General features: G+C 41.4%; 1 protein-coding gene across 1 annotated transcript in view; it reads right to left on the bottom strand.

Annotated features, from left to right (window-relative positions):
- Nucleotides 1–14,237, bottom strand: part of HERC2 (HECT and RLD domain containing E3 ubiquitin protein ligase 2) — a 3,346,202-nt gene that overhangs the window by 2,230,995 nt on the left and 1,100,970 nt on the right. The window contains 2 exon segments of the mRNA XM_033948978.1: nucleotides 851–1,002; nucleotides 1,127–1,263. Coding sequence (XP_033804869.1) covers nucleotides 851–1,002; nucleotides 1,127–1,263 — 289 coding nt within the window.

Below are 14,237 nucleotides of genomic sequence, written 5' to 3'. Positions count from 1 at the left end.
TGGGTTAGAGTCAAATCTAAAAGTTATTTGCGATTTATCCATATTCGTGGGCCAGCTCTGTCCCTAATCCTCATGAATATAGAGGGAGAAGTGATGTTTAATATAGATGATAAAAATGTCTCAGTACTATGCAGAGGGCGAAAACAAGATTGAGAACTATGTAAAAGAGAAAAACGGTCCAGATTGAGAAACATGTAAAAGAGAGAAATGGTCATTTGTAGAAGAGCACAAAGCAACAAAACAAAGAGAAGGGAGGTCCCAACCTAAACTGCAGTAAAAAACCAACCGAGAGCAAACAAAACAAAACTGCAGATCTGTACAAGACGTAGGCAAAATTTATTGTGACAAAATAAATATATGTAAACTCTTTTACCAATCAAGGGACCCAACACGGTCCGTGTTTCGGACAAACCTTCGTCAGGGGTCCATGGTAAAAAAGGATAACAAAAAAAAGTCACAAAAATTGTAGAGTAGCAGCAAAATGTTAGCAACATTGAGATTCGCCAACTGCAATGAAACGTCGCAAAAAGTGACGTTTCATTGCAGTTGGCGAATCTCGACGTTGCTAACATTTTGCTGCTACTCTACAATTTTTGTGACTTTTTTTTGTTATCCTTTTTTACCATGGACCCCTGATGAAGGTTTGTCCGAAACACGGACCGTGTCGGGTCCCTTGATTGGTAAAAGGGTTTACATATATTTATTTTGTCACAATAAATTTTGCCTACGTCTTGTACAGATCTGCAGTTTTGTTTTGTTTCCTCTCATTTGTAGAAGAGACCCTTTAGTGTTACTTTCAATTCCCAACTAATTACACTTGTTACCGAGTATTTAGTGCACTAACACTTACCTAGCTCTCTGAATCTGCCACTGGCATCCAGCAAAATCTTCTGAATGTTATGAATAGCCCATGCATACAGTTTTCCAAATGTCACTTCCAGCAACATTCGATTAAATGGAGCAATCATGTCAATATCTTTTACACAGTCTGTGAGGGGCTCGCTTCAATTTAAAATAAAAATAAAATTAAAAAAACACACCAAATATATTTTGTGATCAGTTAATTAAGAAAAAGCTAAATTCTATACATATCTAAAATTAGAAGGAAAAGAATTACACTATTTACCCTAGAACAGTCCCTTCAGGGATAAGTCGTTGCCAGCCACAGAACATAGCATACTGCACAGATGGTAGTACAAAACTTTTCATCGCCAATTTTAACATTGTGTCTATTCCTTCCAGGCGAATTTCTGCTCTTTCTAGCTGTAAAATAAAAACAAATTATACAATATAGATTTTTTCAGGAAAAATGTATTTTTATACTATTTCTGAAATAAAGCATACAAGTAATTATATTCATTAATTTAAAACCATTCACATACCCCCTTTTCTATAAAGCCGTGTTAGCGGCTGTCGCGCAGTAATGGCCCCAAATCCCATAGAGATTTAAAGGGCTTCGGGGCTGTTGCTGCACGGCTTTGTTGAAGACGGGGATAGTGTTTGCTTACTATAAAAATCATCCACAGTGGTGAATAAATATGTTGAATAATTTCAATAGGTTGCATGTAAAACACTAATGGGGTAATGTTAGAAATGTTTTTTTGAGCATAAATGCTTCGTATAAAAATTGCCCGACCCATATACGTACATGCAATGACAAGTAGACATACTTATATTCAACCCAGGTACTGTATATACATTTTCACAGGAGTATGGGTCCCCTTGTGCAGCCCTTCAAGCAGAGCAAATAGGGCTCTGCCTAATCCTCCCAAAAAGGTTACTGTCCCTTCCACTCCCACTAATCTCCGCCATCAGAATCCACAGCAAAACTGAAAGATCAAGTAAGTATACTAAAAGGGAGTGTGAACTCCGAGGACATTCTTAGAGATCAGACTTCACAGGAGACCATTGAGGGGAGGAATGCTGACCTAGTGCCTAACCCTCAGTACCATGAGAACCCTCTGGTTCCAGGAGAGAAGTTGTAGAGACTCAGTATTAAAGATAGTTTTCACAGCAACCTGTGAACTATCGGCTTCTGCCCACCCTCTCATCCCTAGGCTCAAATTATTCTTATAGTACTCTTAAATTACCCTCCACATTTCCCCAGCTGATCTTCACAAGGACAATCTTCACAAACCAGAAACACTTAACCCCCAAGCCCTCTCATCAGATCTGTAAACTCACCCTTTCCTCACATCTGAAGAGGTACTAAGGGAGGATCTGCTTTGATAAGGAAAAGAAACATCCATTGTAATATCTTGAGCCTGCTGCCATTCAAACTTGGGAAAGGTAAACTTGGGTTTCAAAAGGTTATTTCATTGTAGTTCTCTTTTTTAGCTCTGCAAAATCAGTTAGGCAATAGTGTAGCCTTTAGAGTTTTTATTAGGGTTTCATACAAAAAAGTGTTTCAGTCTAGATCAGTATTTTAGGTTGTATTTCAGGGCATAAGATCAGATTAGGGCACAAGTAGCTATTGAGGAAAGTCTCTGTTTGGTGTTAATTCCCTCCCACCGAGCCCAAGGTGGAGCTTTTTGATTTGTTGGCTCTTCAGCCAACAAGGAACTGTTTTTATAGGATTTTTCTGCCAGGTGTAAATACTACTGCAACCACAGTATGGCTGGGAAACATTATGTCATCAAGGCTGCTACTCAGGTTACAGCTTCTATCTCTGTTAGGCAGAAAATGTTACCCAAGAAGAGGGAGTGGTTCCATGTGCAAGCTTCAGCTTGAATCCTTCATTAAGGAAGTAAAGGAACTGAGAGAGGAGGTGGCAAGACTGAGATGCATCTGTGAGAATGAGAGGTACATCAATGAAATAATTTATGAGACGTCAAAGCTGTCTAGCAGTGGGGAAGAAGAAGCTGTGCTGAGGGAAGACAGCTGGACTGATTACGGGACCATGCAAGATTGATACTGGGACTCCACCCATCCTTAAACTGATGAACCAATATGCTGCCCTAGAAGTGGAGAAGATGAGAACATCCCAGTGAGAGGAAGGACCAAAGCATGAGAGCCCAAATATTACTGGATCCATGACCACTAGGAGTGGTGGTGATTCCCTTCTGAGAGTTACAGAAACATCCATCTGTAGTATTTGAAGCATCGGATAGCCATCATATCCCGGGAGGTTTGCTGTCTGCCTGGTGTCAAAATATAAGAAGTTAATGAGAGCTTGCTGATACTCATCAAGCCTGATGGCTATTATCCACTGCTGCTCATCCACGTTGGCATTAATGATTCTGTCAGGTACTCCTGTGAATGTTATCAAAAGTGACTTCATGGCTCTGGGAGAGAAGGTGAAGCAATCAGGTGCGCAGGTGGTATTCTCATCTATCCTCCCTGTTGAGGGTATAGGTCAGGGCAGAGAAGCATGCATCCTGGAGATGAATGTATAGCTATGTGGATGGTGTTTTCAAGAGCATTTTAGCATCCTGGACCATGGGATTATTTTCCAAGGGATGTTGAGCAGGGATGGTCTGCATCTATCAAAGAAGGGAAGAAATGTATTTGGCAGCAGGTTGGCTAATCTACTGAAAAGGGCTTTAAACTAGAAGTGATGGGGCAGGGTGATCAAAACCCCTGAGTGAGCATAAGCCCTCAGGTAAATAAATCACTGAATACCTCTACACGGATGGGAAAAGAGGGCAATGTCTGGAAAGTAGTATATACTAATGTTTGAAGTATGGGAAACAAGATTCTGGATCTAGAAGCTGTGATGGAAGAAGATGAGTTGGATATATTGGAGATCATGGAGATATGGTTCACAGAGACTCATGACTGGGATGTAGTTATACCGGGCTACAATCTTGAAAGACAGGGTAGGAAGAAAAAGAGGGGGAGTAGGGTTATATGTTAAAGATCATATTAAAGCCACACAATTGCAGGATCTGCAGGGAATGGAAGAAGCACTGTGGATCAATTTGGAAAGAGGGAATAGTAAATATTTTTGCATTGGTGTGATATACAGGCCTTCACAGGCGGATGAAGTAGACATTCAAAATATATCTAAAAAAGGGGAAGTTTCACTAAGGAGAAATTAAGTTTTTACCTGTTAATTTTCTTTCTTTTAGCCTCTCCAGACCAATATAACTGTAAATCTTACATATGGGTATATATCTCATCATGACCAGCAGGTAGAGACTGAAACTAAACTTTGGAACTGTACATATTAGGTGACTCCCCCTTATTCCATCTGTCTGCTGAATAGCCAAGAACTAAGAATTATAACAGAAAAATTAGGACTCCGAACAGGAGTAACAACTAATAAAACCTGAACGTTGTTGGAAAATGCAAAGGAGCAAATGGAAATGTCAAAGGTCCCCACAGTGCACCAGCTATGCTAGCCGAGCCCTAGAAAAATACTAGAACTCACAGAAAAAGCAAAATCTTCACACGAGAACAAAAGGACAACAAACAGGGTGGGGTGCTACCGGTCTGGAGAAGCTAAAAGAAAGAAAATTAGCAGATAAGAACCTAATTTATCCTTCTTTAGCAACTCTCCAGACCGGTGTAGCTGTAAATCTTACATATGGGGTGTTCTAAAGCAGTATCAAACTAGAGTAGGACCCTGAAGGCCGACACCAATACACACTCACCGAACACCGCATCCTGACGCGCCTGAATGTCCACATGGTAGTGCCTGACAAAAGAATGTAAGGAATACCAAACCGCAGCCACTAGATGCACCAGCGAAGACTAAGCACAAGAAGCTGCCTGACCCCGAGTGGAATGAGCCTTGAGAAAAACCGGAATAGGCTTCTTCTGAAGAAGGTATGCGGAAGCAATAATCTCTTTGATCCAGCGCGCAATAGTAGCCTTGGAAGCGCCATCCCCCTTACAAGAACCTGCTAGAAGGACAAAAAGATGATCTGATTTCCTGAGTTCTCTGCACATAAGAGCGAAGGACCCAACCAACATCCAACTTGCGCAATCGTTTCTGCTCTGAAGGTCCCCCCCCCGTACTACCCAACACCAGGAGGACCACTGCCTGATTGACATGAAAAGGAGAAACTACCTTTGGCAGAAAGGAAGGAACAGGCAGCAACACAACCCACTCCCTAGAAAACTCCAGGAAGGGAGACCTACAAGAGAAAGACTGCAGCTCAGAAACACAACTAGCAGAAGTAATAGCCGCCAAGAAGACTGCCTTACGAGAAAGGTCATTACATTACATTACATTACTGACTTCTATTCCGCCTGTACCTTGCAGTTCTAGGTGGATTACATGAGAAGATAACTGGACATTTCCAGGAAAAATTACAATTTAGGGAGCTGGTTACATAATTGAGTCTTGGGGAGAAATTACAAGATAGGTAGAAAATTGAGGATTACATCAGAAGAAAACTGGACATTTACAGGGAAATTACAGTTTAGGAGTCTAGTTACATAGTTGAGTCTTAGAGGGGAAATTACAGGAGGAGTAGAGATTTGAGGGGGAATTTTACAGGGGGGAGTTAAAGATATCTGGATAAATTTTTGGAATAGCAAGGTCCTTTAACGAGCTCAAAAGGCCGGCGCACCAGTACGGACAAGACCAGATTAAGATCCCAAGATGGAACAGACAGTCGCACGAGAGGCTTGAGCAATTTGGCTGCCCGCAAGAAGCGAACATCATCAGGAATGGCACTCGGACACTGACCTCACAACAACCCACATAAGGCTGACAAGGCTGCAAGCTGAACCCGGAGAGAAGAACAAGCCAGGCCCCCATCCAGGCCATCCTACAAGAACTCTAAGATGTTAGGCAACACCACAAACTGCTCCCTAGAAAACTCCAGGAAGGGAGACCTACAAGAGAAAGCCTGCAGCTCAGAAACACGCCTAGCAGAAGTAATAGCCACCAAGAAGATTGCCTTAAGAATAAGGTCCTTCAACGAGCAGGCACTCAAAGGCTCAAAAGGCGAGCGCATCAGTACGGACAAGACCAGATTAAGATCCCAAGATAGAACAGACGGTCACACGGGAGGCTAGAGCAATTTGGCCACCCGCAAAAAAACAAACGACATCAGGAATGGTAGTCAGACGCTGACCTCACAACAATCCATGAAAGGCTGACAAGGCCACAAGCTGAACCTGGAGAGAAGACCAAGCCAGGTCCCTGAACAGGCCATCCTGCAAGAACTCCAAGATGTTAGGCAGGGAAGTGGGAAAATAGACCACTCCAAGTACTGCACACCACTCCTCAAATATATGCTAAACCCGCACATAAGCCTGAGAAGTGGAAAGTCTCCGGGACCCCAACAGGGTGGAAATTACAGCTCCCCCTCCCAATTTGCAGTTTCCCCACTCGTGAATTCAGTTATTCGTGATTTTTTTGCACTGTGTCCCCGACCTTACCTGGTGGTCTAGCGGTGATGCGGGGCAGGAGTAATCTTCCTACGCTTCTGCCCCGTGCAGAGCCATCATCAAAATGGCTGCTATGAGTTCCCGTTGTACAACATTGGATGGGACTAAAGTAGAATTTTCTCAAGAATTAAAAAAGGTCTCAGACAAGACTGAAAAACGTGAAGATTTAACATCCAGGATGATAAAAGAAAGAATTGCTCTAAATAGGAAGATTGAAAAAATAGAAAATTTTAATTGCAGATTGAATATAAGAATTCTCAATTTTCCTAAATCTCTGGTGATGACTCCCATTGACTTATTGAAAAAATACCTGTCTGAAATTTTGAGTTTTTCCTCAAACAATATTCCCCCTGTAAACTGTATTTACTATTTGCCAAAGAAAAAAGAAATGGGACCAGATCCAGAGAATTTACAACTAAGTCCAGTTAATGCTTCTATAAATGTTACAAATTTACTATCACTGAAAACACTGAAAGAGCAACTTTGTTGGTGTCTTTTGTATTTGAATAGGATGTTATTGCTATCTTTAAAATGTTCTTCAGAAATTTTCAAGTGCCATTTTGTGGTAAAAAAAAAAAAAGGTCTGGATATTTTCAGACGTTACCAGACAAACTCAAGAACGAAGGAAATTATTACTTGTCATGAGAGCTGAAGTGGTTTCCTTGGGTGCCTCATTTCTGCTCTCCTATCCTTGTAAATGTATGATAAAATATTTAGGGATAAAATATGTCTTTTTTTTCCCCAGAACAACTAAGGGCATTTATTGATATGAATAAATTGGCTACTGGGGATGTCTAGTGTTATTGAACAGTTTAATTTGAATTGTGGGACAACTGTTAAGCCATGCTTTAATAATTGTTTTCTAAGATAAAAATCTCCTCATTAATTTCACTTGGATTTCTTGACCCTTGCTCCGATTGTGGTCTAAGAAAGATTTATATAGATTATGTATTTTTGTTTAATTTCCTGTTTGTACAATTATTTCTGTATTTCTTAAACAAGTATGCTCTTGATATAATTTTCAAATCCTAATAAAAATAAAGAAATTTTAAAAAACCTAACTTTGTTCTGATGGGGGATTATTTCAAGAAACTGTTGGCTGGATGGGAATGTGTATAAGGAGTAGAAATGCAGTGGGCAAAACTGAAAGGAGTTATTGTAAGCGTGATATACCCTTTAGTGAAGCAAGTAAATAAAGATTACAGGAAAAGAAGGCCGCTATGGTTCTCAAAAGTAGTAGTTGATAAGGTAAGGAATAAGAGGTTAGCTTTCATAAAGAAGATACTAGAGAGTTGTGCGGGGACAGAAATCCCACCCTTCCCTGCCAAAATCCCACCCGTCCCCGTGAGAAATCTCTCCGACCCCACCCATCCCCACGAGGAATCCCTCCATCCCCGCCCATCCCTATAAACTTCAGAAACAGTTATTTCATTTAATTATGCTACTGAATTAAAGGCTCTGGTAGAGACCCATTTACAAATAAGCAAAGACACTTTATTAATTTGGAAATATTAACTGGGAAGAATAGATACTTTGTAAACAGGTTTCTACCAGAGCCTCTAATGTAAATATAAAATAGAAATACTCAGCTGATGAGGACCTCCAAGCTTTCAGCTGAGGACTTCCTCTGCAGTTGGCCAAGGGTCCCTTTTGCCAAGCTTTGCAGGCAGCAGTAGCGTCCCTGAGTCACAGATGCTGGCACCTCAGTGGCTCATGGATGCCTTTATACCTCATACTCCCAGAGGAACTCATTTGTTACAAAGTACGGTAACTTGCTCAACTCTGGTACCTTAGTAGCTCTGCCACCTTATTGCCCAGCCTTCAGTTAACAACATTTGCTTCAAGAACAGTAAAAAGTTTCTCTTCCTACAACCAGGGCAGAACAGGTTTCTCCTCGATAGCAATGTACCAACCCACGTGTTTACTCATGGAAAACAACCACGGTTTCCTTGCCTGCCTCTGCACAATTTTATTATTTTACCTTGACTGTGTATAGATTTTATTTTTTACTGTTGAATTCTGAGATGTATTTCCTGCATACCTGTAAACGTGAGGAAGAAGACGCCTTTCGTGAACATGCCAAAATCTTATTTGCATCCTTTCCTAGGCCTGTTGTCAATAAGGGCTTCTGTTTACAAAACAGGAAAAGAAAAAAAAAATCACCCCAGAAAGGAGCTGGGAGGAGACGTCATTGCAGGCTGGAAGATGGGGCGGGCAGCAGAGGTGAGACCCTCCGCCTACAGCAACCTCTCTCCAAAAGTTCCAGCAGGAAACAAAAACCCTTCCCTGCAATTCATTCCCACCACCCTTCCTAAAGTCAGCAGCCCTGAGTCTTCATAGCCTTGGCCCCTCCTCCTCGTTCCATTTCAGTTTGCGTACAGGATTTTATTTTATTTTTTTAACAACAACAAAAAAAGGATTCTTAGCAAACTTTTCTGGGGCATTCTCCCCTTTGCCGTCTCCTACAGCGGCTGCATGCGTGCCCAGATACTGAGGAGGGAGTTAAGTGTGAGTGTTCCGGGGGGGTGGGGGGGTGGAGGAGAATGACTGTCCGCCCGCTCTAGCCTGCACGTGACACCTCCCCATGAATCAGCAACAGTCTCTGTCACGTAGGCATGGAGCTCAGCACGTAGGCACACGATCACTGCCTATGAGACAGAGACTGTTGCTGCTGATTCATCAGGAGCTCAGCCCGGTGCTGGACCCGGACCACAAATTAGGTAGGCCTCTGGATAGGAACTCTGGGTCCATCCCCGTGGGAGTCCTGTCAGCCTTGGAGGGGTCTCTGTGGGAGTCCCATGGGACTGGGTGGGGTCTCCATGGGAGTCCCGTTGACCTAGGGGGATTCCCACGATCCCCATTCCCGTGCAGACCTCTAGAAGATACCCACCCGATCTCTTTTGTGTTTGGAGCTTGTGAAATAAACAAGAAGTTCACACCTATTTTTCAGGACATTTTTATTTTGTGTTTGCAATCCTGCTTGGCCACTCCAGTTCCACACGGCTGATGCAATGTGAGCGTTAAGGTCAAGCTTCATGGTTCCCTTACTTCCTGCCACAATACCATGGAATTATTTTGACCTCAAATTGTAAAAATTTTGCAGATATACTGTACATGGTCACTGTATGGTATCAAACAAAAAACTATATCTCCATAAGTATTCCACTGACAAATCTTTAAACTTTACATCTTGCTTTCCTTATTTAGAGGACTTGAGTTAAGGTTAAGCTTTATATATATTTCTTTTAAGATAGCAGATTATTTGATTATCTGTCTAGTATCATATTGTATTACATTTGATTTTGGCTTGACTTTACCTTTCTGTACAAGTGGATACTTGATATGTTATTGTAAAATGAGATAAATAAATAATAAAAAAATTTAAAAAAAACTTTACCAAAGATAGTTTGAATCATGTAAGATTCAGCATACAAAGTTTCATCAAATCCGTGATGTTAAGGTAACATAATAACATGTGTGCCTCTAGTGGCTGTGCTGCACTAATGGCCCCGAAGCCCATAAAGATTTAAAGGGCTTCAGGGCCGTTGCCGCCATGGCTTAGTAAAAGAGGCAGATAGTAATGATGGCAGATAAAGACCTGAATAATCCATTCAGTCTGCCCAACCATACATGCTCCATAAATTAATCATTTAATTTAAATGGTCCTATTTTATTAGATATTCTGGGCCAGAAACTCAGAGCCCTGCCTAGTAGTGTGCTATGTACTGGAGTCTCCATCAAAGCTTACTCCAGCCTATCTTAACCATCCCAGCCATCAAAGCCCTCCCCAGCCCGTCCTCAACTAAGTCCATATACGGGACACAGACCGTGCAAGCCTGCCCAATACTGGCCTTAGTTCCTTTCTGATTAGAAATCCTCTGTGTTCATCCCACGCTTGTTTGAACTCTGTCATCATTTTCTTCTCCACCACCTCCTTCGGGAGCACATTCCACGTATCAAAACCCCCTCCGAAAAGAACAATTTCCAGATTAATAACAGATTAAATCATTTCAAAATTCTTTATTACCCCAATTATTAAATTTATATGGTGGGAAAGAAACTCAGAAGCAGCTCAGGGAAGATGGAGACCGTAGAGAAAGCCTGGTCCCTACTCAAGGACACGGTGCACAAAGCACAAAACCTGTACGTCCCCAGGTTTAGGAAAGGGTGCAAAAAGAATCGAACAAAAAACCCGGTGTGGATAACAAATGCAGTGAAGAAGGTGATAGGTGACAAGAAAATATCATTCAGAAAATAGAAAAAGGACCAAACTGAGGACAACCAGAAGGAACACAAAAAACACCAAAAGGAATGTCACCGAGTGGTTCGGAAAGCAAAAAGAGAATATGAAGAGAGGCTGGCTGGGGAAGCAAGAAACTTCAAACCATTCTTCAGGTACGTGAAGGGGAAGCAACCAGCGAGGGAAGAAGTGGGACCGTAGGATGATGGAGACAGAAAGGAAGTGGTAAAGGAAGAAAAAGAGATAGCTGACAGGTTAAACAAGTTCTTCTCGTCGGTCTTCACAAGCGAGGACACATCCAATGTTCCAGAACCCGAGGAGATCATAAGTGGGGATCAAGATGAAAAGCTTGAGCAAATAGAGGTAAGCCAAGAGGATGTCCTCCGACAGATAGATAGATTAAAGAGCAACAAATCACCAGGCCCGGATGGAATCCACCCAAGGGTACTAAAAGAACTGAGAAACGAAATAGCGGAAACACTCCAGCAAATATGCAACCTATCCTTCAAAACTGGGGAGATCTCAGAGGACTGGAAAATAGCAAATGTAACGCCTATCTTTAAGAAGGGATCGAGGGGTGACCCGGGAAACTACAGGCCGGTGAGCTTGACTTCAGTTCCGGGTAAGATGACAGAAGCACTGGTTAAGGACAGCATCTGCGAGCACATAGAAAAAAATGGACAGCTGAGGGCGAGCCAGCACGGCTTCTGCAAGGGTAGGTCATGCCTCACAAACTACTGCACTTCTTTGAAGGGATAAACAGCCAGATGGACAAAGGGGAATCCATAGACATCATTTACCTTGACTTCCAAAAAGCCTTCGACAAGGTACCCCACAAACGGCTGCTTAAGAAGCTGTGGAACCACGGGGTGAAAAGGGATGTCTACCGATGGATTAAACACTGGTTGGCGGGCAGGAAACAGAGGGTTAGAGTGAAGGGCCAATACTCAGACTGGCAATGGGTCAGTAGCGGAGTTCCGCAGGGGTCGGTGCTGGGACCGCTCCTGTTCAATATATTTATAGACAACCTGGAGACGGGGACGAAATGTGAGGTTATTAAATTTGCAGATGACACCAAACTCTGCAGCAGGGTTAGAACCACGGAAAACTGTGAAGACCTGCAAAGGGACCTAACAAGATTGGAAGAGTGGGCAAAAAAGTGGCAAATGAGCTTTAATATAGAGAAGAACCCGATGTTCAGCTACAAAATGGGGGGATAATTGCTAGGGGTAAGTAACCTTGAAAGAGACCTGGGTGTGTTGGTAGATACAACAATGAAAGCATCAGCACAAAGTGCGTCAGCCTCAAAGAAAGCAAACAGAATGTTGGGTATCATCAAAAAGGGTATCACGACCAGGACGAAGGAAGTCATCATGCCATTGTATCGTGCAATGGTGCGCCCACATCTGGAGTACTGCGTCCAGTACTGGTCGCCGTACCTCAAAAAGGACATGGCGATATTTGAAGGAGTCCAGAGAAGAGCAACTAAATTGGTTAAGAGGTATGGAAAACTTTTCATACGCTGACAGGTTGGAAAGCTGGGGCTATTCATCCCTTGAAAAGCGGAGGCTTAGAGGAGACATGATAGAGACCTTCAAAATCCTGAAAGGCATAAGAAAAGGTAGACAGGGACAGATTCTTCAGAATGTGGGGAACCACAAGTACAAGGGGGCACTCGCAGAAATTGAAAGGAGACAGGTTTAGAACAAATGCTAGGAAGTTCTTCTTTACTCAGAGGGTGGTGGACACATGGAACGTGCTCCCGGAGGTTGTGATAGGGCAGAGCACGCTACGGGGGTTCAAGGAAGGTTTAGATAAATTCCTTAAGGATAAGAGGATTGAGGGGTACAGATAGAAGTAGAGATAGGTTATAGGAAAAGTCAGGACCACCTAAACTGGTCATGGACCTGATGGGCCACTGCGGGTGCGGACTGCTGGGTGCGATGGACTCTGGTCTGACTCAGCGGAGGCAACTTCTTATGTTCTTAATCAAGATCAACTAAATAATGGTTGTATGGCTGAATCTTTAACTATAGTATTCCCTAAGCCAAATAAGATCCTTCTTTGGTTTCAACTATAGGCCTATTCATTGATTAATGTGGATGGAAAATTTGTTGGCAAAAACTCTAGCCTTGAGATTGGCTAAGGCACTCCAATATATTATTGGAATGCATCAGACAGGGTTTATAGCTCAAGGCATTCTTCTAACAACACCAGACTGGCGTTTCATATGTTGAACATATCAAAAAATTTAAGAGATCTTGCTTTTTCTGTGTCACTTGATGCAGAGAAAGCTTTTGATTGTGTGGAATGGTCTTTTATGTATCAGACAATGAAATGGTTTTGAATTGGTTCAGGATTTTTACAAATGATTCAGACATTGTATAGCTCTCCTTCTACTAAATTGTATATTAATAATAATTTGTCTAAAAATTTTGAATTACAGAGGGGAGTTAGACAAGGTTGTCCTTTGTCTCCTTTATTGTTTGATATTGTATTGGAACCCCTATTACTGGCTATACAACAATCAAAGGAGATTCAAGGTATTCCTTATTCAGGTCGGGAATATAAAGTTTCTGCATATGTGGATGATATTTTGCTTCATTTGAGAAATCCAGAATCTACCATTCCGCATTTATTAGAATTGATAAATAATTTTGGAAGAATATCAGGATATAAAATAAATTGGGATAAATCAGAGATTCTTCCACTAAATATTCATTGTTAAAAAGGATTATTTGATTCATTTTCATTTTTATGGAAGGATGAAGGCATCAAATATTTAGGAATCTTGATTCAAAACACTATAGAAGAAATGATGAAAATAAATGAAAAAAACATTACTGAAAAAGGTTAGAGATGTGTGACATTGAAACCCATTGCACCTGTCTTGGTGGGGGAAAGTTCAAACTTAAAATGATGATTTTGCCTGTAGTTTTGCTATCAAATGAGTATGTTACCAATTTATTTTCAGGGGTCCTTTTATAAGAAATTTAAATAGTATTCTAACAAAATTTATTTGGCTTGGAAAATCAGCAAGAATTACTCTGGTATCTTTGCAAAAGCCAATTGCGGAGAGGTGGAGGTAAATATTTCCCAATTTTTATAGGTACCATCAAGCCCTATATTATGCGTCAAGGTATATACTGGATCCTCCCTGAGCTCATGAAAGAAATTTCCAGATTGGTATGACTTTGGAATGGCAACTCATGTTTCCTTTAAGATTAAGTCATGTCATTTAGTATCAAAATGCCTAAATTATATAAAGTATCAACAGAATACTGATGTATGTAGATGATTTAGCACCTATTTCATTATTTAAGTCAACATATCAGACCATATGGCTAAACTCCAAGATTAAAATTGGCGGATAAGGTCATCTGGAAATATTGGATAAAGACAGGCATACGTACTTTAGATGATGCTATTTCAAATGGTAAGTTTCTTGACTTTTCACAATTGCAACACAAATATGATCTTAATAAATCACAAAATTATAAATGGTTGCAATTGAAGCAAGCCATTCAGGCAGGGTTCCCTGAATGGAAATATCTCAATAATAAGTACAGTTTGCCTTTCTTATGTTTTCAGGTGGACTTCCTGGGACACCAGGCTGCTCAGTGGTATAAACTAATATCTGGATTTTTGAATA

The sequence above is a fragment of the Geotrypetes seraphini genome, chromosome 6, assembly GCF_902459505.1.
Source record: "Geotrypetes seraphini chromosome 6, aGeoSer1.1, whole genome shotgun sequence".
Classification (NCBI taxonomy): Eukaryota; Metazoa; Chordata; class Amphibia; order Gymnophiona; family Dermophiidae; genus Geotrypetes; species Geotrypetes seraphini.
Note: the sequence above shows the minus strand (reverse complement) of the source record. Positions and strands in the feature narration are given on the sequence as shown.